This window comes from Dendrobates tinctorius, unplaced genomic scaffold, assembly GCF_039654945.1.
Source record: "Dendrobates tinctorius isolate UK_male_01 unplaced genomic scaffold, ASM3965494v1 ptg000103l, whole genome shotgun sequence".
NCBI lineage: Eukaryota > Metazoa > Chordata > Amphibia > Anura > Dendrobatidae > Dendrobates > Dendrobates tinctorius.
This window is the reverse complement of record NW_027361771.1, coordinates 21,453,090-21,477,536: the sequence shown is the minus strand read 5'-3', so window position 1 is coordinate 21,477,536 and position 24,447 is coordinate 21,453,090. Positions and strand designations below refer to the sequence as shown.

The 24,447-nt window shown below is 43.8% G+C and overlaps 2 protein-coding genes across 3 annotated transcripts in view; both read right to left on the bottom strand.

The window, feature by feature from the left end:
• GPS1 (G protein pathway suppressor 1) overlaps nucleotides 1-24,447 on the bottom strand; it is a 66,033-nt gene that overhangs the window by 17,955 nt on the left and 23,631 nt on the right. The window lies entirely within an intron of this gene.
• Nucleotides 1,637-9,991, bottom strand: LOC141099987 (uncharacterized). Its single transcript, XM_073588137.1, has 2 exons — nucleotides 4,089-9,991; nucleotides 1,637-3,288 (listed from the first exon to the last, which is right to left on the bottom strand). Exons 1-2 carry the CDS (start codon nucleotides 4,333-4,335, stop codon nucleotides 2,585-2,587), a joined length of 951 nt encoding a protein of 316 aa, XP_073444238.1. The 5' UTR covers nucleotides 4,336-9,991; the 3' UTR covers nucleotides 1,637-2,584.

The window sequence follows — 24,447 nt, the reverse complement described above, 5'->3', positions numbered from 1 at the left end:
CACACTAGGGCAGGTTGTCCTCCTGGATGCCATAAAAAAAAAATAGAAAAAGGTTTTTTTCTGGCCGTTTGTTCCGCAGTATGTCTGGAAAAGGGAAGAAACACACCTTCCTTTATACCGCATGCGTTTCCTGTGGGGCTGTGTTCACGCGAGCGCAGACTATTAAGATATGTGAGGCCTGTAGTTCCGAACGCGCCCAGGAGCCCTCCCCGCCCAGGAGCCCTCCCCGCCAACGGAGCCCAGGGGGTCGGAGCCTCCGGAATGGGCGTTATCACTGTCTCGGTCTATGGCTTCACTTACGAAGGCGATCGAGACCCTTCAGGCCCCGGATAGGGGTAGAGACAACGGCTCTCCGGTTTGGGAAGGTTCATCCACCTCACATGAGCCGCCGGCCTGCAGGGGCCGTACCCTCTCTAAGGAGACGTACAGGGAAAGAACCCATATGGCGTCTCCGAGCCCCTCCGGTGCTTCGGCATCTGTGAGTGTGGCGTCTCGCTCTCCATCACCATTGTCTGAGAGCGAGCAGAGTTCGGATGAGGACAGGCTGGAAGCCTTGGATCTGGATTTTCCCGGGTGTCGGGAGACAGTAGACAGTCTCATTGAGGCCGTCAATCAGACTCTTGGTATTGAGGAGGACGTCTCCCTGACCGCAGGGCATAAAATATCTTTTAAAAAGGCCAGGCGCCCACATAGGGTGTTTAGCACTCATCCAGAATTCGAGGACACGGTGCAGCGGCACAGGGAACGCCCAGACAAGCGTTTTTCACGGCAGAAAACGCTAGAGACAAGGTACCCGTTTGCACCAGAGTTCTGTAAAGAGTGGGACTGGATCCCCCAGTGTCACGCCTGGCTTCAAGATCGTTGTCGGTGCCTAGTGGTTCTTCCATTAAGGACCCCACGGATCGGCTCATAGAGGGTCTAGCCCGCTCGGTGTATGAGGCATCGGGGTCAGCGCTTTTGCCTTCGTTCGCAGCAACATGGGTGGCCAAGGCCATGATGTCGTGGTCGGAGTCTTTGAACAAAGTCCTGCAGGACAGAGACTTGCCGGTAGAGGTGTCTGAGATGGCAAATCAGATCTCGATGGCTGGAGACTAATTAATGCATCCTTGGATGCGGCTAATTGCGCGGCGCTAGCCGCAGCAAACGCTATCGCCATTAGGAGAGCATTGTGGGTAAGGCTATGGCGGGCCGATTCGATTTCTAAAAAGTCGTTAACATCTCTGCCTTATCAGGGTAATCTGCTTTTTGGAGAGAAGCTAGACAAGCTTATTTCAGATGCCACAGGGGGAAAGAGTAGCTTTCTCCCACAGCAGAAGAGCAGACCGCCCTTTTGTCAACCACAGGCGTGCTTTCGAGCATTTCGCGCCCCAGGATGGGCATCAGCGGCCGGTTCTACTGCCCCGGCTCGTCACAACCAAGACAGAGAGCGCCAGGTCACGTATAGAGCCAACCAGGGTGGATAAAAATCTTGATTTTTTTAAAAAAATCAAAAAAATCAGATTTTTTTGATTTAAATCAGATTTTTTTGATTTAAATCATTTGATTTAAATCAGATTTTTTAATCAAGTTGTACACAAGCAAAACTTTGTCTTTTTGCAAATCTAATTGTTTTACACAAATAAAAATATTAAAACAGTTGATTATGAAACCTAATAATTTTTATTTGCACTATTAAACACTCAGAATTGAACTACAGAGAGTAAGTACTTTTTAACAATAGCCTATCTCTAACGTTTGAAGTAAGCAAACATCTTCAGTGAATACATCAGTCCTTTAAGCCTACTGTTTATTTAGGACTTTTAATAGGAAAACCAGTTGTCCTGCTTTAGCAGTTCCTAAGCGGTTTCGGACTGTTGTGTGCACAAAACCAAATGAAGAAAACAATCTCTCTACTCCTGCGGATGAAGCCGATGCAGTCAGTAGCTGAGTAGCTAGATTTATTATCTTTGCTGGAAGAACAAGTGATTGCGACTTCCACCAGTCCAGTGGTTTTAGTTCATTAACGACGTTATCTGCAAACATGTATTTTTGAAATGGTGCAGATTCACACTTCAATTTCAGCACAGTTGCCACAATGTCATGGTTAGTATTGGCGAGCCACTCCATTGCAGAGTTGATTTCCGCCTCAGATAATTTTTTCCCTCTGTAGATGGGATGCAAGATATTGGCTAAATAGTGTTCTTCTTTTAATGCTTGGTCCTTGCGGTGCTGTATTGCAACCTTTACATTGTTTGAGAGGTTCAAGAGATCTAGAGAACCTTCTAAATCTTTCCAAACTTCTGTGGCATCAGCTATGGTTGCAGTATCTTTCTGCATTTTATCCAACGCAATCGATATTGGCTTTAACCTTTCCAAAAGGTCCTCGGCATTTCTCTTCACACCAAGATTTAATACTTTGCTTCGTATATTAGCATCAATTTTATCCCGATGTGTTTCGCAAATGGACAGTAATTTTGACCAGTTGTTAATAAACAGTTCCAAGCAGTCAGCCAAGGTATTCCATCTAACATCTTGTGGTAGAACCAACTTCAGTCCTCCCATTTCCTTGTAGGTTGCATGTGCAAAATGATTATTGCGGAAATATTTAACAATTTCTACAACATGTTCCTACTTCCTTGACACCCAAAATATGCAGGTCTTTTGCCAAAAGATGCAACAAATGGGCAGAACAACCGTATGTAATGACATTTGTGTCATCCTGTGCCAGTTCCGCTCGCATTTTTGCCACATTGCTTGCGTTATCAGTAACTAAGCTCCTTACTTTACATCCAAACTGTTCTTGGCATTGGTGAATTGAGTTCTTAGCAATTTCAAGTAAATATTCAGCAGTATGTGAATTTCCAGATGTGTCGATTGTGTCTGTAAGGTAAGTTTCACCATCTTCTGTTGTGACACAAGTGCAAATTATGGGGTCGTTGTGGATGTTGCTCCAACCATCCAAGCTCATGTTAACAACCTTGTCTTTCAAATATTTTGTACAAGCCGCTCTTTCTATGTCGTATACAGCCTGAAGATGTTTTCCTGAGATATCAAATCTACTTGGTGGTTTGTAGCCTGGTCTAATTCCTTCGATCATTTGTACAAACAATGGGTGCTCAACTAGTCGGAAAGAAGAATTGGTTGCAAATATGAATTTAGCAATTAATTCATCAAAATGTTCTTTCTGGCTCGTCGTAGTCTTTAAGATGAATTTTTCTACACTTTGCACGCAAAGTTTTTTTTTGGGCTGCTTTGTTGAAGTTGTACCCAGATATTGATTGTCACGTGCAGCACAAGCCATATTTGACCCTGAAAGCACAGAAATTAAAAATATAAATCGACTGCGTATTTGAAGAAATATAACGAAAATATTGAAACAAACTTTTTGAACAATGTAATGGTCCTCGTCCTATAAGGGCTGTCTCAAAAGTTATGCTACTCAAGTTTTCCGGTGAGGTTGCTGTAATACTGGTAACTAATATCAGAGCCTCAGCAACTGAAAAAAATTATGTCACAAAAGTTTTAAAAATGTTTTTTTTTTAAAATGGTCAATTTGGCAGACTTCAAAAGTGAATTGCAGCCTACAATAAAAAAAAAATAAGCGTATACACACTTTATTTTTACTTAAAGGACATGTGCACCTTTATTTTTTAAGGTGCAGCCAGTCACAGTGTGCACATGTCCTCCCCCCGCAGCTCTCTTACCTCCGATGTCAGCGCTGCGGGGATCCGTGGCTTCGTTCTGCCCGTCCGCGAGCGCGCCTCCATTCATTTCAATGGAGCGTGCGGCCCGCTGACGTCACGCCGCTGGATCACTGCGAGTAGGCCGCAACCGGAGGACGGGAGGCGGACGGTCAAAACGAAGCCACGGATCTCAGCGCTGCGGGGATCGGAGGTAAGAGCGCTGCGGGGGGAGGACATGTGCACCTTAAAAAAATAAAGGTGCACATGTCCTTTAGCGTTAATTTTCTGTGAAATATTGCCTTAACATAAATTTAAATTCTATACTCCAGAACTACCAGTGCTAGAAATTTTTCTTTTCATAGACTTTAACCATCCCAGTAAAATGTCTGTTAAAAAAATAGGTTGTAAATTAATTGCCAGACTTACCACTAGTACTAGGCTCCTGGTGCATAAGAAGCTGTGGGGGTTCATTGACATTAGTTGTATCACTATCAACATCTTCATTTCCCTTCTGGTTGCAGTTTTCATAATGTGATTTCAAACGGCAAACAAGTCCTTGGATATCCTTTTGACAGTATTTGCACTTTGCTCTTGCACCTTTCTTTCCAAGATCTGCTGCTGGCATCTCAACAAAATGAACCCAAATAGGGTCTCTCTTACGACCTGCTGCCATGGCAGGCTCACATAGATCACTTATGAAGTTTGATTGTTACTACAGCCTGAGCCAAGCACTGCTGACTATCCAACAAGTTTGGGCATGTCAACTGAATGCAGGGAAAAAGAAACTAAACCAAAACCAAGCTAGAAGTGTGGAATTAAAGGGGCAGTATGAACAAAATGTGGAGGCTATTAATAGTTTATACAATTAAGACATGCTGCTTTTAAACACCTACCTATAGCCATATAGTAAAACAAAAAAGATTTTTACTTACTTTGGGGTCCCCCCCTCACCCTGGCGTTAGATCGTTGCCCCTAGTTTCGTCCGTGTAACTATGGGCGCACATGCACACTGCTCTCACTTCTCATTTTAATCGTGATTTATATTAAAAAAAAACCTTTTGATTTAAATCAGTGATTTAAATCATGATTAAAATCATGATTTAAATCGATCCGATTTAAATAGAAAAAAATCTTTTGATTTAAATCGTGATTTAAATCATGATTTAAATCGGCGTGATTTAAATCAATCCACCCTGGAGCCAACCCGCTTGGGAGGATGCGGGGCCGTCCACCCAGGTCAAGGGGAGCTAGGTCCCAAAGGCCCTCTACAAAATGACTTGAGGCATCAGGTACCCGAAGACAGCAGAGTAGGCGGTCGTCTGCTCAGGTTCCACCACGTCTGGGTCAAGGTGGCACACGACGCATGGGTGGCGGAATTGGTGTCATTCGAGTACAAAATAGAGTTTATCGGACACCCTCCAAGGAGATTTTTTCAATCCCGTCTTCCCAAATTGCAATCCCGGGCAGAGGCATTGCTAGGGGCCATCAGGATTCTTCTGTACAACAGGGTCATTATCCCGGTACCAGAGGGCGAAGAGGCCTTTTATTCCAACCTGTTCGCAGTCCCCAAGAAGGACGGAACAGTAAGACCGGTTTTGGACCTAAAGCTCCTAAACAGGTTCATCAAGGTCAGGCACTTTCCTATGGAATCCTTCCGGTCAGTGATATCGGCCATGGAGCAGGGAGAGTATTTGGCCTCAATCGATGTTCAGGATGCCTACCTGCACATCCCTATTTTTCCTCCGCATCAGAAGTTCCTTAGTTTTGCGATAAATGGCCGGCATTTCCAGTTTGTGGCTCTGCCGTTCAGGTTGGCCACGGCACCCAGGGTTTTCACGAAGGTGATGGCGGTCTTTATGGCCATTCTTCATTCTCGGGGCATAGTAGTGCTGCCATACTTGGACAACCTGTTAGTAAAAGGACCGTCTTTTCAGGCATGCGAGGAGAATGTCGGGATCACGCTGGATACCCTATCCCGCCTGGGATGGTTAGTCAATGGGAAGAAGTCATGTCTTACCCCGGCTCAGAGGATTCCATTCCTAGGGATGATTTTCGACACTTCCCAAGGGTTGGTAATTCTCCCTCAAAACAAGGCCCAGGCGCTCCGGCGGGGGGTTCGGAGTCTTCAGCGGCCAGGCCCTCACACGATTCGATTTGGGATGAGGGTGCTAGGGAGGATGGTAGCAGCAATAGACGCAATCCCGTTTGCGCAGTTTCATCTTCGCCCCCTGCAGCATGCTCTTTTAGCAGCATGGGACAGGAGTCCTTTTTCCCTGGATCATGCTTCAAGGGAGCTAATAAGCCTCGCAGCCTGTGGAGATTTTTCTGTCTCTATCAGCAGGCGAACACTTTGTTACAGCAACAGCAAATTAGCTGCTAATGTCGAAGCAGAGAATGTTTGCATTTACAGACAACATATGATTAAGGGTGGTCCGGGTGTGAGGATCATTACATTGATGGATGTAATCACTGAGAGACAGCTCTTAGAGGAACTGAATTTATCTTCCTATTGAGATGTCTGTGGATTTGCTCTTATGGAAGACTTTAAATATCAAATCTATGCAGAACTGTGTCGGGATCCTCAGGACTTGTAGGATTCAGATGGGGGGTCTAAACATATGTGAAAATCAGGCATATTTGGAAAAATTAATATGCAGTCTCTTGGCTCAACCACAGGCGCGCTTTCGAGAATTTCGCGCCCCAGGATGGGCATCAGCGGCCGGTTCTACTGCCCCGGCTCGTCACAACCAAGACAGAGAGCGCCAGGTCACATATAGAGCCAACCCGCTTGGGAGGATGCGGGGCCGTCCACCCAGGTCAAGGGGAGCTAGGTCCCAAAGGCCCTCTACAAAATGACTTGAGGCATCAGGTACCAGAGGACAGCAGAGTAGGCGGTCGTCTGCTCAGGTTCCGCCATGTCTGGGTCAAGGTGGCACACGACGCATGGGTGGCGGAATTGGTGTCATTCGGGTACAAAATAGAGTTTATCGGACACCCTCCAAGGAGATTTTTTCAATCCCGTCTTCCCAAATTGCAATCCCGGGCAGAGGCATTGCTAGGGGCCATCAGGATTCTTCTGTACAACAGGGTCATTATCCCGGTACCAGAGGGCGAAGAGGCCTTTTATTCCAACCTGTTCGCAGTCCCCAAGAAGGACGGAACAGTAAGACCGGTTTTGGACCTAAAGCTCCTAAACAGGTTCATCAAGGTCAGGCACTTTCCTATGGAATCCCTCCGGTCAGTGATATCGGCCATGGAGCAGGGAGAGTATTTGGCCTCAATCGATGTTCAGGATGCCTACCTGCACATCCCTATTTTTCCTCCGCATCAGAAGTTCCTTAGTTTTGCGATAAATGGCTGGCATTTCCAGTTTGTGGCTCTGCCGTTCAGGTTGGCCACGGCACCCAGGGTTTTCACGAAGGTGATGGCGGTCATTATGGCCATTCTTCATTCTCGGGGCATAGTAGTGCTGCCATACTTGGACGACCTGTTAGTGAAAGGACCGTCTTTTCAGGCATGCGAGGAGAATGTCGGGATCACGCTGGATACCCTATCCCGCCTGGGATGGTTAGTCAATGGGAAGAAGTCATGTCTTACCCCGGCTCAGAGGATTCCATTCCTAGGGATGATTTTCGACACTTCCCAAGGGTTGGTAATTCTCCCTCAAAACAAGGCCCAGGCGCTCCGGCGGGAGGTTTGGAGTCTTCAGCGGCCAGGCCCTCACACGATTCGATTTGGGATGAGGGTGCTAGGGAGGATGGTAGCAGCAATAGACGCAATCCCGTTTGCGCAGTTTCATCTTCGCCCCCTGCAGCATGCTCTTTTAGCAGCATGGGACAGGAGTCCTTTTTCCCTGGATCATCAGTGCAGGTTGTCCCTTCAGGTCCGGCGGGCACTGCAATGGTGGACGCGTGACTCCTCTCTCCTTCAGGGGAAACCCTTTTCCTCCAGATCAATGGCTGGTGGTTACAACCGACGCGAGTCTTATAGGTTGGGGAGCAGTGTTTCGTCATCACACAGCACAAGGGCAGTGGTCTCCCCAAGAGGCCCTTCTGCCGATCAACTTGTTGGAGATTCGAGCAGTGCGGTTGGCGTTGCAGCATTTTCAGCACTGGCTAGTGGGTCGCCCAGTCCGGGTCCAGTCAGACAACGCCACGGCAGTGGCGTATGTGAATCACCAGGGAGGCACGCGCAGCAGGGCAGCCATGCGCGATATAGAACACGTACTCCGTTGGGCCGAGAGGCACCACTCAGTAATTTCAGCGGTCCATATACCAGGCGTGGAAAATTGGGCAGCAGATTTCCTGAGTCGACAGGGGGTCGTGGCCGGAGAATGGTCCCTGCACCCCGAGGTTTTCCAGCAGATTTGCCAACGGTGGGGAACTCCGGACGTGGATCTGATGGCTACCAGAGAGAACGCCAAGGTAGACAGGTTTGTTGCCCGGTCTCAGGACCCGCGAGCGATTGCAGCGGATACGTTGGTTCTTCCATGGAGCCAGTTTCTGCTCCCGTACCTGTTTCCCCCTCTGCCTCTTCTCCCGAGGGTAATCAGGAAGATCAAGAGGGAGAGGGTTCCGGCAATTCTGCTGGCCCCAGACTGGCCCCGTCGAGCCTGGTACGCGGATCTGGTACAGCTCCTCGCAGACGTGCCATGGCGTCTACCGGAACGGCCAGACTTACTGTCCCAGGGGCCGATCTACCACCCGAACTTAGGGGCCCTGTGTTTGACGGCATGGCCGTTGAGTCCTGGGTCCTGACCCAGGCGGGGTTTGGGCGTGAGGTGGTAGCCACTTTGATTAACGCCAGGAAGCCGGCCTCGGCGAGGATCTATCATGGTACTTGGAAGGTTTTCTTTCTCTGGTGTCGAGAGCACGGGGTTGCGCCTTTGTCCTTCTCGGTTCCCAACATTCTGGCCTTTCTGCAGTCAGGCCTGGACGCAGGGTTGGCTCCGAGTTCCCTGAGGAGACAGATCTCGGCCTTGTCTGTTCTGTTCCAGCGAAAGACCGCTAGCATTATGCAGGTCAAAACTTTCATTCAGGGAGTGCCCCCCTTTAGAGCTCCCTTAGACGCCTGGGACCTTAATCTGGTGCTGGGGGCCCTGCAGGAAGCTCCTTTTGAGCCATTGCATGAGGTCGGATTGCCATACCTTACCAGGAAGGTCGTGTTTTTGGTAGCAATAACCTCTATTAGGCGGGTCTCGGAGCTGGCAGCCCTATCCTGTAGAGCACCATTTCTGACCTTTTTTAAGGATAAGGTAGTCTTGAGACCACCTCCGCCGTTCCTGCCGAAGGTGGTGTCCTCGTTCCATATTAATGAGGACATCGTTTTGCCTTCATTTTGTCCAGCTCCAGTACACAGGGTTGAGAAGGCGCTTCACACACTGGACCTGGTGAGGGCCCTCAGGAGGTATGTGTCGAGGACAGCGCCTTTTCGCCAGACAGATTCGTTGTTTGTGATCCCTGAAGGGCGCAGGAAGGGGCTCGCAGCCTCACGGTCGACCATAGCCAGATGGATTCGCCTTACTATTCAAGAGGCTTACCGTATTAGAGGCACGCCGGTTCCACCTGAAATAAGGGAGCACTCGACTCGGGCAGTGGGCGCCTCTTGGGCGTTTCGGCATCAGGCTTCGGCAGAGCAGGTATGCAAGGCGGCAATGTGGTCAAGCCTGCACACGTTCTCTAAACATTACAACGTACATACGCAGACTTCGTCGGATGCGAGCCTGGGTAGGAAGATTCTCCAGGCAGCAGTGGCACACCTTTTAACAGGTAGGCATGCGGTGTAGATGGATGAGTTGCTCCCACCCAGAGACTGCTTTGGGACGTCCCACAGTCTGTGTCCCCCAATGAGACGAAGGAGAAACAGGGATTTTTGTGAGTACTCATAGTAAAATCCTTTTCTCCGAGACGCTCATTGGGGGACACAGCACCCACCCTGATAGCCAGTTGGCTTTTGTTTATTTTTGATGGGTATAAACCCTTATTTTGTAGGGTGGTCCTTTTTTTTTCAGACATATAATTTTCTGCGGTAGAGCTAAATTGCTGTCAGCTTTTCCGACGACTTTGGCACTAAACTGGTTTCCGCCCGCTATCAGGGCGAGGGTGTATGCGGCGGAGGAGGAGCTAACTTGTTTTTTTTGTATACTTAGTGTCGGCCTCCAGACGGCAGCAGCACACACCCACAGTCTCTGTGTCCCCCAATGAGCGTCTCGGAGAAAAGGATTTTACGGTGAGTACTCAAACAAATAGAAATAGAAAGAAATAGCCAGCTCACCAGAGATCAAGCGCAGAAACTCTGAGCTCCGTGCGGACAAACGTCATAGACCATAGAAGGAAAGTTCTGCTCGAGCTGCTATTAAAATCTTCTTTAATGAAAAACCATTAAAACATACAATGGTGAAGACTCTCCATATAACCTCACCACAACAGAGATGACAGGCTACGCGTTTCGACCAGACTGTCTTTGTCAAAGCCATGTTTGAAATTTGCCTTAGATTAGACATATATATGTAGCTTAACGAATAAAGCATCATATAAAAATCACATGATCACATGAGCCAATCCAATTGGACACATGTAATTAAATACAAAAGCGACATAGAAAAAAAAACAAAAAAAAACCCAAAGTTTTTTTTCCTCTTTTGAGAAAAAAAAAAAAAAAGGGGAAATTCAACAATAGTGCAACAATAGATCATGTCTTTTATTGAGACCGTTTGGATGTCTAGTATTTAAATGGTATATCCAAAATGCTTCCCGAGTAAGGAGACATCGCCTGATGTCTCCCCCATGGGATGACAGGTTAACTTTTTCTATTCCCTGAACTTTAAGGTGTGATGTATTGCGGGCATGGCAATCAATAAAATGTTTGGAAACTGCTGAGACATTCCGTATAAAATTATTTGTATTGCTAATATCATTTAAATGTTCCCTTATTCTTATTTTTAGCTGCCTCGAGGTGCAACCAACATAGGATAAATCACATTGTTCACAATTAATTTTATACACTATATTGCTAGAATTGCAATTGATATAATTTTTTATTTTAAAACATGAAGTATGATCATTATTAGTGAATTCCTGAGAAATTTGGGCATATTTGCATATTTTACAAATGTTAGCACCACATTTGTAAAAGCCCTTCACCGTTAACCAGTTTTCTTTAGGCTTGTGATGTGTTAGTGAAAACATGCTGGGGGATAACATACTCCCTAAAGACGGTGCTTTTCTTGACACCACATTAATTCCTGATGATAAAATTTTAACCAATTCATTATCCTGGTGCAGAATGGGTAGAAACTTGTGAACAATATTTTTTATAGATGTGAATTGCGGGCTATACTGGAAACATATATAGGGTTTTTTTCCCATAGTTATTGCCTTTTTTTTCCCTTCTGTACTTGATGCCAGCAAGTCATTTCGATCTTGGGTTTGCACTATTTTTTGTGCTCTAGTTAGGGTCCATTTTGGATAATTGCGATTTGTCAATTTATTGGTAACATGTGCAAATTCCTCTTGCAAGGATTCCTCTGAGCTGCAATTACGTTTAACTCTGGTGTATTCACCAACAGGGACTGACCTGATTGTATGTTTTGAATGACTGCTCCTTGCATGTAGCACCGTGTTCCCACTGTATGGTTTATGGTGCGTTTTGGTATGAATGACCGCACCATCTGTGCCACTCAAACACAAATCCAGAAATGCAATATTGTTACAACTGTAGTTATACGTGAATTTGATATTATAGTTATCAGAATTAATATATTTTATGAAATCTGGTATGGCAGAAATATCTCCACCCCAAATGATGAGGGTATCATCGATATATCTACCATACCAGATTAATTGCTTTGAAAAAGGGTTGGCAGTGGAATATATATATTCCATTTCCCAGAATGACATTACAAGATTTGCAAGGGAGGGTGAGAATTTAGCTCCCATTGCAACTCCTCTAAGTTGCAAAAAAAATTCTCCATTGAATGTGAAGAAATTATGTGACATAAGAAATGCAACTACTTGTAGAATGTAATTTTGCAGCTCAGATGAAAAATTGCTGTATTTGACAAAATGGAATTGTAATGCTCGTATGGCTATATCATGGAAAATGCACGTGTATAATGAAATAACATCACAAGTTAGCCAACTATATTTGGATGACCAAGTTTTTTTGGAGAATGCCCCCAAAACCTGTTTGGAGTCCCTGATGTATCCCGGGGTGCGCTGCACTAAAGGTTGTAACAGCGAATCTACCCACTGACATAAATGCTCATTATTTGAGCCAATGCCCGATACTATTGGGCGCAAAGGTGGAATACCCTCAGATTTATGGATTTTGGGGACCCCATGTATTATTGGCAAAATGGGATTTTTTACCTCCAAGTATTCTGCTTGACTAGCTGTTAAAATCCCCAAACTGGAACCTTCCTTTATTAGAGCACTACTTATTTCCTTAAATCTTATTGACGGGTTATGCGGTAGTTTTTTATAGATGGTACTGTCTGATAATAATTCCATCATTTTTTGATAATAATCAGTGGCATTCAATACCACTACCACTCCTCCCTTGTCTGACATTTTAATGACTAAATCAGCATTATTTTTCAAATCCTGCAGGATTTTGTGCTGATAATTTGAAAATTTTTTTTTGTTGTTTGATTTATCTTTGGATTTCATTTGATCATATAAATGGAGCAAATCCCTCTCTACCATATCCTGAAATTGTTCCATGCAACTAGATCTCGTTTGCACTGGGTAAAAATACGGATTTTTTGTCTCAAAAGCATGTGTCTGTTCACATTGATCATTGCTGGAAAGGGAATGTTCATCTAGATCCTGCAGAGTAACCAGTGCTAACTGTTCCTCAAAATTCATGTCCACAAACTCATTGTTAGCATCTGAGGGGTAACTAGATAGAGGGACACAATCTGAATTATCAATGTCAAAAAAATGTTTTTTAACTGTCAAATTGCGAATAAATTTATTAACGTCCATAATGGTGGAAAACAGATCAAAATCTCGATCAGGGACAAAATTGAGACCCAATGATAATATTTGGGTTTGTTCTTTGGTTAGAATAATTGAAGATAAATTGAGGACATTATTGCAGCTTTTTATTGGTGCCAATATTTTTTTCTCCGAGTTGTAATTCCTTGTGTTCCTCCGGTGTTTTCTGCCTCCACGCCTCTGACGTTTTTTGAATAATGAAGATTACGTCTGGACGCACCTGGAGTGATCTCATTAGATGAAACATCAGATATGCTTGAAAAATTGTCAGAAGAATCCAACTCTGATGAAGTGAAGGAAACGTGGGATCTTGGAATTCTGGTGGAGTTTCTGCGCTTATTGTGAACATGGCTTTGCTTCAAGATAGATTTTGGGGTTCTATTTAGACCCTTCCATTTTCCCCATTCATACACCATATTGGTAGAATAGTCATTCAAGTCTCTTGTGAACTTTTTTTTCTTTCTATCCATAATTTCCTTCTATCGTCTATGACGTTTGTCCGCACGGAGCTCCGAGTTTCTGCGCTTGATCTCTGGTGAGCTGGCTATTTCTTTCCATTTCTATTTGGACAGTTTTGGACTGCCGTGCTCCCATTGATTATCTCCACTCTGATTGAGAAATATTTATAACCCACCACTCACAGATTATATGTGCTATATTCTTATGCAACATAGACATGGATGTTGCTAGAGACCGATCCAGAAAGGTTGCGCAGGTGTTCTCTGATCCATCTAATCAGGGGGTGGCAGACCTAGACAAGAGTCTCAACAAATTTGAAAAGCTGCTTATATTGGAAACTAAAATCTGGTGGGATCATTCCACCTTAAATAACTATATTGCAAAGGACATGATACCAAGAGGTTTACGTATAAAAAAACTGCCTACTACTGTTTACTCAGATGAGTTTAAAAATGAATGGAATGCTATATTGAGCAATTGTTCGGCAAATTTAATGAAATTAATAATAAAATATGAAGATCAGAAATTGAAGGAAATACAAGAGGAATTGAGTCTATTGAACATTTCAATGGTGGAATACAAAACATTACCACAATTTGACTCTTCAATGACTGCTGTGAACAAAAAGGTGTCAACATTGGAAGATGAAATTATGGATAGAAAGAAAAAAAAGTTCACAAGAGACTTGAATGACTATTCTACCAATATGGTGTATGAATGGGGAAAATGGAAGGGTCTAAATAGAACCCCAAAATCTATCTTGAAGCAAAGCCATGTTCACAATAAGCGCAGAAACTCCACCAGAATTCCAAGATCCCACGTTTCCTTCACTTCATCAGAGTTGGATTCTTCTGACAATTTTTCAAGCATATCTGATGTTTCATCTAATGAGATCACTCCAGGTGCGTCCAAACGTAATCTTCATTATTCAAAAAACGTCAGAGGCGTGGAGGCAGAAAACACCGGAGGAACACAAGGAATTACAACTCGGAGAAAAAAATATTGGCACCAATAAAAAGCTGCAATAATGTCCTCAATTTATCTTCAATTATTCTAACCAAAGAACAAACCCAAATATTATCATTGGGTCTCAATTTTGTCCCTGATCGAGATTTTGATCTGTTTTCCACCATTATGGACGTTAATAAATTTATTCGCAATTTGACAGTTAAAAAAACATTTTTTTGACATTGATAATTCAGATTGTGTCCCTCTATCTAGTTACCCCTCAGATGCTAACAATGAGTTTGTGGACATGAATTTTGAGGAACAGTTAGCACTGGTTACTCTGCAGGATCTAGATGAACATTCCCTTTCCAGCAATGATCAATGTGAACAGACACATGCTTTTGAGACAAAAAATCCGTATTTTTACCCAGTGCAAACGAGATCTAGTTGCATGGAACAATTTCAGGATATGGTAGAGAGGGATTTGCTCCATTTATATGATCAAATGAAATCCAAAGATAAATCAAACAACAAAAAAAAATTTTCAAATTATCAGCACAAAATCCTGCAGGATTTGAAAAATAATGCTGATTTAGTCATTAAAATGTCAGACAAGGGAGGAGTGGTAGTGGTATTGAATGCCACTGATTATTATCAAAAAATGATGGAATTATTATCAGACAGTACCATCTATAAAAAACTACCGCATAACCCGTCAATAAGATTTAAGGAAATAAGTAGTGCTCTAATAAAGGAAGGTTCCAGTTTGGGGATTTTAACAGCTAGTCAAGCAGAATACTTGGAGGTAAAAAATCCCATTTTGCCAATAATACATGGGGTCCCCAAAATCCATAAATCTGAGGGTATTCCACCTTTGCGCCCAATAGTATCGGGCATTGGCTCAAATAATGAGCATTTATGTCAGTGGGTAGATTCGCTGTTACAACCTTTAGTGCAGCGCACCCCGGGATACATCAGGGACTCCAAACAGGTTTTGGGGGCATTCTCCAAAAAAACTTGGTCATCCAAATATAGTTGGCTAACTTGTGATGTTATTTCATTATACACGTGCATTTTCCATGATATAGCCATACGAGCATTACAATTCCATTTTGTCAAATACAGCAATTTTTCATCTGAGCTGCAAAATTACATTCTACAAGTAGTTGCATTTCTTATGTCACATAATTTCTTCACATTCAATGGAGAATTTTTTTTGCAACTTAGAGGAGTTGCAATGGGAGCTAAATTCTCACCCTCCCTTGCAAATCTTGTAATGTCATTCTGGGAAATGGAATATATATATTCCACTGCCAACCCTTTTTCAAAGCAATTAATCTGGTATGGAAGATATATCGATGATACCCTCATCATTTGGGGTGGAGATATTTCTGCCATACCAGATTTCATAAAATATATTAATTCTGATAACTATAATATCAAATTCACATATAACTACAGTTGTAACAATATTGCATTTCTGGATTTGTGTTTGAGTGGCACAGATGGTGCGGTCATTCATACCAAAACGCACCATAAACCATACAGTGGGAACACGGTGCTACATGCAAGGAGCAGTCATTCAAAACATACAATCAGGTCAGTCCCTGTTGGTGAATACACCAGAGTTAAACGTAATTGCAGCTCAGAGGAATCCTTGCAAGAGGAATTTGCACATGTTACCAATAAATTGACAAATCGCAATTATCCAAAATGGACCCTAACTAGAGCACAAAAAATAGTGCAAACCAAAGATCGAAATGACTTGCTGGCATCAAGTACAGAAGGGAAAAAAAAGGCAATAACTATGGGAAAAAAACCCTATATATGTTTCCAGTATAGCCCGCAATTCACATCTATAAAAAATATTGTTCACAAGTTTCTACCTATTCTGCACCAGGATAATGAATTGGTTAAAATTTTATCATCAGGAATTAATGTGGTGTCAAGAAAAGCACCGTCTTTAGGGAGTATATTATCCCCCAGCATGTTTTCACTAACACATCACAAGCCTAAAGAAAACTGGTTAACGGTGAAGGGCTTTTACAAATGTGGTGCTAACATTTGTAAAATATGCAAATATGCCCAAATTTCTCAGGAATTCACTAATAGTGATCATACTTCATGTTTTAAAATAAAAAATTATATCAATTGCAATTCTAGCAATATAGTGTATGAAATTGTGAACAATGTGATTTATCCTATGTTGGTTGCACCTCGAGGCAGCTAAAAATAAGAATAAGGGAACATTTAAATGATATTAGCAATACAAATAATTTTATACGGAATGTCTCAGCAGTTTCCAAACATTTTATTGATTGCCATGCCCGCAATACATCACACCTTAAAGTTCAGGGAATAGAAAAAGTAAACCTGTCATCCCATGGGGGAGACATCAGGCGATGTCTCCTTACTCGGGAAGCATTTTGGATATACCATTTAAATACTAGACATCCAAACGGTCTCAATAAAAGACATGATCTATTGTTGCACTATTGTTGAATTTCCCCCTTTTTTTTTTTTTTTTTCTCAAAAGAGGAAAAAAACTTTGGGTTTTTTTTTTTTTTTCTATGTCGCTTTTGTATTTAATTACATGTGTCCAATTGGATTGGCTCATGTGATCATGTGATTTTTATATGATGTTTTATTCGTTAAGCTACATATATATGTCTAATCTAAGGCAAATTTCAAACATGGCTTTGACAAAGACCGTCTGGTCGAAACGCGTAGCCTGTCATCTCTGTTGTGGTGAGGTTATATGGAGAGTCTTCACCATTGTATGTTTTAATGGTTTTTCATTAAAGAAGATTTTAATAGCAGCTGGAGCAGAACTTTCCTTCTATACTCACAAAAATCCCTGTATTCCATCCCACTTGAATTTTTTTTTTCCTATTTTTCGGTTCATTAAATAATAAAATGAATGGTGTCATTCTAAACTACAACTTATCGCACAAAAAAAAAAAAAAAAGCTGTTGTATTGCTATGTAGATGAGAAAAACCCAAAATATAAGCCTCTTGAAGTACGGGAGGAAAAGTGTGGGGAGGAGGAAATAAACATGACCTGTGGTCGCAGCGACAAAGGGTAAAGCAGTCTTACCATCTAAATCAACTGATGGGACAAAGGTAGGATATGCAATAGCTTGTATAACTTGTGGAGATTTTATCCCATGATTCTGTTTTCACCGCATGGCTGTTGTGCAAAGGAAAATAGTGAGGGGAAGCATTGCTATGCACTCCATTTATTTTCAGGATTGGTTGGCTTAGTGAGGGGTGACAACTTGACCATATGCCATCCCTTAAGAGTTCCAAAGACTCCTTTGAAGGAAATGTACATATTTGCAAACTCAGGCTATATTCACACGTTGCTTTTTTGCGTTTTTTTTTTCCTGCAGCCAAAACCTAATCTATTGGCAGCAAAAATAGGGATTTTTGTGTACTCACCGTAAAATCCTTTTCTCCGAGTCAATCATTGGGGGACACAGACAGTGGGTGTTATGCTGCTTACCATTAGGAGGACACTAAGTGAACATAGAAAAAAGTTAACTCCCCTGCAGTATACACCCTCTCACTGGCTGAGATTTCTCCAGTTCGGTGAAAAAGCAGTAGGAGCATTAAACAAATAACAACCATAACTATGTCAGAACCTAAGAATGCTACAGTGAGCTAATAGGCTAAACAGGGTGGGAGCTGTGTCCCCCCAATGATTGGCTCGGAGAAAAGGATTTTACGGTGAGTACACAAAAATCTCTATTTCTCCTACGCCTCATTGGGGGACACGGACAGTAGGACGTCCTAAAGCAGTCCCTGGGTGGGGAGCATACAACTGCTAATACCCCCTGTACCACTGACTCAACACTGTGGTACTGCCGATTGCAGGATGCGTCTGCCAAGAGCTGCATCCGCAGAGGCCTGAGAATGAATTTGGTAATGTTTTGTAAAGGTATGCAGACTGGACAAAGTTGCAGCCTTGCAGACCTGTTCTACCGACGCCTGGTGCCGAATGGCCCAAGAGACGCCCACTGAGTGGGTAGAGTGCGCCTTAATCCCTGCTGGGACAGGCGCGTTCCTGACACGGTAGGATTCCTGAATAGCCAAGCGAATCCACCTGGCTAGCGTTGCTTTTGAAGCGGCTAGAGCCTTCCTATGCCCCTCTGGAAGTATGAACAGGGAATCTGACTTGCAGAAGGGAGCAGTCCGCGAGATGTACCATCTCAATGCGGTGGACTGGTGCCGGACAGAAGGAAGGCAAAACTATTTCCTCTTTGAGATGGAAAGAGGATACGACTTTGCGCAGCAAAGACGGGGACGTCCTGATGAAAATTCAGGAACGGAGGACGCAGGACAGGGCTGCCAATTCCGAAACTCGTCTGATTGACGTAATTGCCACTAGAAAGACCACCTTCCAAGAGAGAACGGTTAGTGGTACGTCCTGCAGCGGTTCGAAAGGAGCCTCCTGTAAGGCCCTGATAACCAAGTTAAGGTCCCATGATTCCAATGGCCTTTTATAGGGAGGCGCCACATGGGAAACTCCCTGAATGAACGTCTTGACCTGAAGTTTGTTGGCAATTTTGCGTTGGAATAGCACTGACAAGGCCTAAAGTTTGTTGGCAATTTTGCGTTGGAATAGCACTGACAAGTCTGAAATTTGGCCCTTGAGCGAGCTAAGCGCGAGGCCTGACTTTAATCCGGATTGAAGGACTTCCAATATGGCAGGAATGGAAAACACCAGAGGGGATCGACCATGATCCTTGCACCACGAAAATAGGTATTAGACCTACCGGTAATGATGTTTCCAGGAGTCCATCCTGACAGCACCATGGAGGACGTACCCCTCCTCCTTACAGGGACAGGAAAAGCACACGAGAGGTTAAAAGGTCATGTCCCACCCCCTCTCCCTCAGTGATTTAACAAGTACGTGGATAATTCAAGTTACACTTTAATGAAACAATCATATTACAGCATATGACAAGAAATAATCGTAAGATAACATAAATAGATCACAAGATCACATCTCACCACCTGTGCACTCGACCCGATCCCATCCCACTTCATCCCAAACCTCACCACAGTCTTCATCCCAACCCTAACCCATCTCTTCAACCTATCACTAACAACTGGTGTTTTCCCCTCAAGCTTTAAACATGCCTCCATCACACCTATCCTCAAAAAGCCCTCTCTTGACCCATCCTCTGTATCTAGCTATCGCCCTATATCACTTCTCCCATACGCCTCCAAGCTACTGGAACAACACGTCTACCTTGAACTGTCCTCCCATCTCTCTTCTTGCTCCCTCTTCGACCGCTTACAATCTGGCTTCCGGTCACACCACTCCACTGAAACTGCCCTTACTAAGGTCACCAATGACCTCTTAACTGCCAAGAGCAAGCGACACTACTCTGTCCTCCTCCTCCTGGACCTGTCGGCTGCCTTTGACACAGTGGACCATTCCCTATTATTACAGACCCTCTCATCCCTCGGCATCACAGACTTGGCCCTCTCCTGGATCTCATCATACCTAACAGACCGGACATTCAGCGTCTCCCACTCACACACCACCTCCTCACCTCGCCCCCTATCTGTCGGAGTCCCACAAGGTTCAGTCCTAGGGCCCCTGCTGTTCTCTATTTACACCTTTGGCCTGGGACAGCTCATAAAATCTCATGGCTTTCAGTATCATCTTTATGCTGATGACACACAGATCTACATCTCTGGACCAGATATCACCTCCCTACTAACCAGAATCCCTCAATGTCTGTCCACTATTTCATCCTTCTTCTCCACTAGATATCTGAAACTCAACATGGACAAAACAGAATTCATCATCTTTCCCCCATCTCACGTGACCCCCCCTACGAACCTATCAATTACAGTAAATGACTGCCCACTCTCCCCAGTCCCACAAGCTCGCTGCCTCGGAGTAATCCTTGATGCTGATCTCTCCTTCAAACCACATATCCAAACCCTTTCCACTTCCTGCCGACTTCAACTCAAAAATATTTCACGCATCCGTTCATTCCTCACCCAAGAATCTGCAAAAACCCTAGTCCATGCCCTCATCATCTCTCGCCTTGACTACTGCAACCTCATGCTCTGCGGCCTCCCCTCAAACACTCTCGCACCCCTCCAATCTATTCTAAACTCTGCTGCCCGACTAATCCACCTGTCCCCCCGCTATTCCCCAGCTTCTCCCCTCTGTCAATCCCTTCACTGGCTCCCAATTGCCCAGAGACTCCATTACAAAACCCTAACCATGACATACAAAGCCATCCACAACTTGTCTCCTCCATACATCTGTGACCTCGTCTCCCGGTACTTTCCTGCACGCAACCTCCGATCCTCACAAGATCTCCTTCTCTACTCCCCTCTTATCTCCTCTTCCCACAATCGCATACAAGATTTCTCTCGCGCATCACCCCTACTCTGGAACTCTCTACCACAACATATCAGACTCTCGCCTACCATCGAAACCTTCAAAAAGAGCCTGAAGACCCACCTCTTCCGACAAGCCTATAACCTGCAGTAACCACTGATCGACCAAACCGCTGCACGACCAGCTCTACCCTCGCCTACTGTATTATCACCCATCCCGCTGTAGATTGTGAGCCTTCGCGGGCAGGGTCCTCTCTCCTCCTGTACCAGTTATGACTTGTATTGTTTAAGATTATTGTACTTGTTTTTATGTATACCCCCCTCACATGTAAAGCGCCATGGAATAAATGGCGCTATAACAATAAATAATAATAATAATAAATAGGGAGGGAACTACCCGTGCTGTCAGGATGGACTCCTGGAAACATCATTACCGGTAGGTCTAATACCTATTTTCCCGGACGTCCACCTGACAGCACCATGGAGAGTACCAAAGCACCTCCTCAGGGTGGGATTACCACCTGGAGAACTTTTCTCCCAAATGCGGTCTGTTGACCAGATAACACATCAAGCTTATAGTGCTTACAGAATGTATTAAGATTGGCCCAGGTTGCTGCTCTACAGATCTGATCGACCGAGGCCCCCGCCCGCTCGGCCCATGAGGCCGATACTGCCCTCGTAGTGTGGGCCTTTACGGAATTTGGCGGACTGGCGCCTTCGGCTTTGTAGGCATTAGAGATTATTGAGGTAATCCATCGTGCGATGGAAGCCTTAGAGGCTTTTTTTCCCCTTATTTTTACCCCCAAAAAGGATGAACAGATTTGGGTCAATGCGCCAACTATAGGTGGCCTTAAGATAGTCTAGGACTGCGCGCCTCACATCCAGTGAGTGAAGACGCTGTTCCATTTTATTACGGGGATTATCGCAGAAAGATAGTTACACTATCTCCTGGTATATATTTTTAGAAGAGGCTACCTTTGCGATAAATGCCGGGTCCAATCTTAAGATTATACTGTCGTCTCTTATCTGGAGATACAGTCATATGTTAAATCTTTCTAAATTCGCAAGTGTTTTTGTGGCATATTTATGCTACGAAAAAATTCTTCTTTGCACATAAATAAAAGGTAATTATTTCCTCTTCCCTCTCTGTTTTATACAAATCGCTTCTATAAAAATATAAACAAGATATAAAAAATGTAATTTAAAATAAAAAATCTTTTATCTATTAAAATATAATTTATCTGTAGATGGTTGAATTGCACATCTTGTCAAGCATAACCTAGGATTTTGTTAAGGATTTTAATTCTGTTTCACATGTCTCTCACTTTTTGTGTGTTAATTATTTTACCGGTGTGCCGACCGGACATAGTACAGCCATATGTTAAAGTTTGGGCACCCCTATTAATGTTAACCTTTTTTCTTTATAACAATTTTGGTTTTTGCAACAGCTATTTCAGTATCAGTTTGGACTCAGTTATATTTCTGGATTCAAATGAGGTTTATTGTACTAACAGAAAATGTGCAATCTGCATTTAAACAAAATTTGACTGGTGCAAAAGTATCGGCACACTTATCATTTTCTTGATTTGAACACTCCTAACTACTTTTTACTGATTTCCTAAAGCACTAAATTTGTTTTGTAACCTCATTGAGCTTTGAACTTCATAGCCAGGTGTATCAAATCATGAGAAAAGGTATTTAAGGAGGCCACTTGCAAGTAGTTCTCCTATTTGATTCTCCTATGAAGAGTGGCATCATGGGCTCCTCAAAACAACTCTCAAATAATCTGAAAACAAAGTTTATTCAACATAGCTTTTCAGGGGAAGGATACAAAAAGTTGTCTCAGAAATTTAACCTGTCAGTTTCCACTGTGAGGAACATAGTAAGGAAATGGAAGAACACAGGTACAGTTCTTGTTAAGCCCAGAAGTGGCAGGCCAAGAAAAATATCAGAAAGTCAGAGAAGAATGCTGAGAACAGTCAAGGACAATCCACAGACCACCTCCAAAGACCTGCAGCATCATCTTGCTGCAGATGGTGTCACTGTGCATCGGTCAACAATACAGCGCACTTTGCACAAGGAGAAGCTGTATGGGAGAGTGATGCGAAAGAAGCCGTTTCTGCAAGCACGCCGTATGGAAAAGCACATTTGGACAAGCCAGTTACATTTTGGAAGAAGGTCTTGTGGACTCATGAAACAAAGATTGAGTTGTTTGGTCATACAAAACGGCGTTATGCAAGGAGGCTAAAAAACACAGCATTCCAAGAAAAACACTTGCTACCCACAGTAAAATTTGGTGGAGGTTCCATCATGCTATGGGGCTGTCTGGCCAATGCCGGCACCGGGAATCTTGTTAAAGTTGAGAGTCGCATGGATTCAACTCAGTATCAGCACATTCTTGACAATAATGTGCAAGAATTAGTGACGAAGTTGAAGTTACGCACGGGATGGCTATTTCAGCAAGACAATGATCCAAAACACCGCTCCAAATCTACTCAGGCATTCATGCAGAGGAACAATTACAATGTTCTGGAATGGCCATCCCAGTCCCCAGACCTGAATATCATTGAACATCTGTGGGATGATTTGAAGCGGGCTGTCCATGCTCGGCGACCATCAAACTTAACTGAACTGGAATTGTTTTGTAAACAGGAATGGTCACAAATACCTTCATCCAGGATCCAGGAAATCATTAATAGCTACAGGAAGCGACTAGAGGCTGTTATTTTTGCAAAAGGAGGATCTACGAAATATTACTGTCACTTGTATGTTGAGGTGCTCATACTTTTGCACCGGTCAAATTTTGTTTAAATGCAGATTGCACATTTTCTGTTAGTACAATAAACCTCGTTTGAATCCAGAAATATAACTGAGTCCATCAGTTATTAGATATATGAAACTGAAATAGCTGTTGCAAAAAACAAAATTGTTATAAAGAAAAAAGGTTAACATTAATAGGGGTGCCCAAACTTTAACATATGACTGTATATGATCTATTTGTAACAAAGCTGTTCATCATGACTAAGGGTGCGAAGTCACCAGAAACGCGTTGAGAACGCAAGCCTTGTTTTTCTATGCTGGCCTTTTAACCTTACCTTTGAAGTGACTAAGTGAATAAAAAAAAAGGAGATTTTTGTGTACTCATCGTAAAATCTCTTTCTCTTAGCCTCTAATTGGGGGACACAGAACCGTGGGTGTTATGCTCCTGTCCACTAGGAGGCGACACTATGCATAATCTGAAAAAGATTAACTTTGGCTCCTCCTCTGCAGTATACACCCCTGGACGGCGTCAGCCTTCTCCAGTTTTGTGCAAAAGCATTAGGAGGAACATAACAGGAATAACATAACCATGCCTGTAATAAGGCCACTATGTACGAACTCAAAGAACAATATGAGAACTCAACCAAAACAACGGCCCGTAAGGGCAACAAGGTGGGAGCTGTGTCCCCCAATTAGAGGATAAGAGAAAGAGATTTTACGGTGAGTACACAAAAATCTCCTTTACTCTGTCGCCTCATTGGGGACACAGAACCGTGGGACGTCCCAAAGCAGTCCCTGGGTGGGAAGCAGTGGACGAATATTGTGTTGACAGTTCCCTAGACTTGGGGTGCTGCCGCCTGCAGGACCCGTCTACCTAGGCTCGCATCCGCTGAGGACTGGGTGTGAACACTGTAGTGTTTTGTAAACGTGTGGAGGCTAGTCCTGGCACCGAATGGCCCAGGAAGCCCCTACCGCACGCGTAGAGTGTGCCGTGATACCGGCCAGAAGAGGAGAATTGTGAAGGCGGTAAGTCTGTTGTATGGCGGACCTAAACCACCTGGCAAGGGTGGCTTTGGAAGCCGGTAGGCCCTTGCGAACGCCTTCTGGAAGGAGGAAAAGTGTATCAGACTTCCGGAAGGGAGCAGTCCTAGACACGTATATACGCAATGCCCTGACAAGGTCAAGCGTATGCACAGCCTTTTCCACTCTATGAACCGGAACTGGGCAAAGAGAAGGCAGTGAGATTTCCT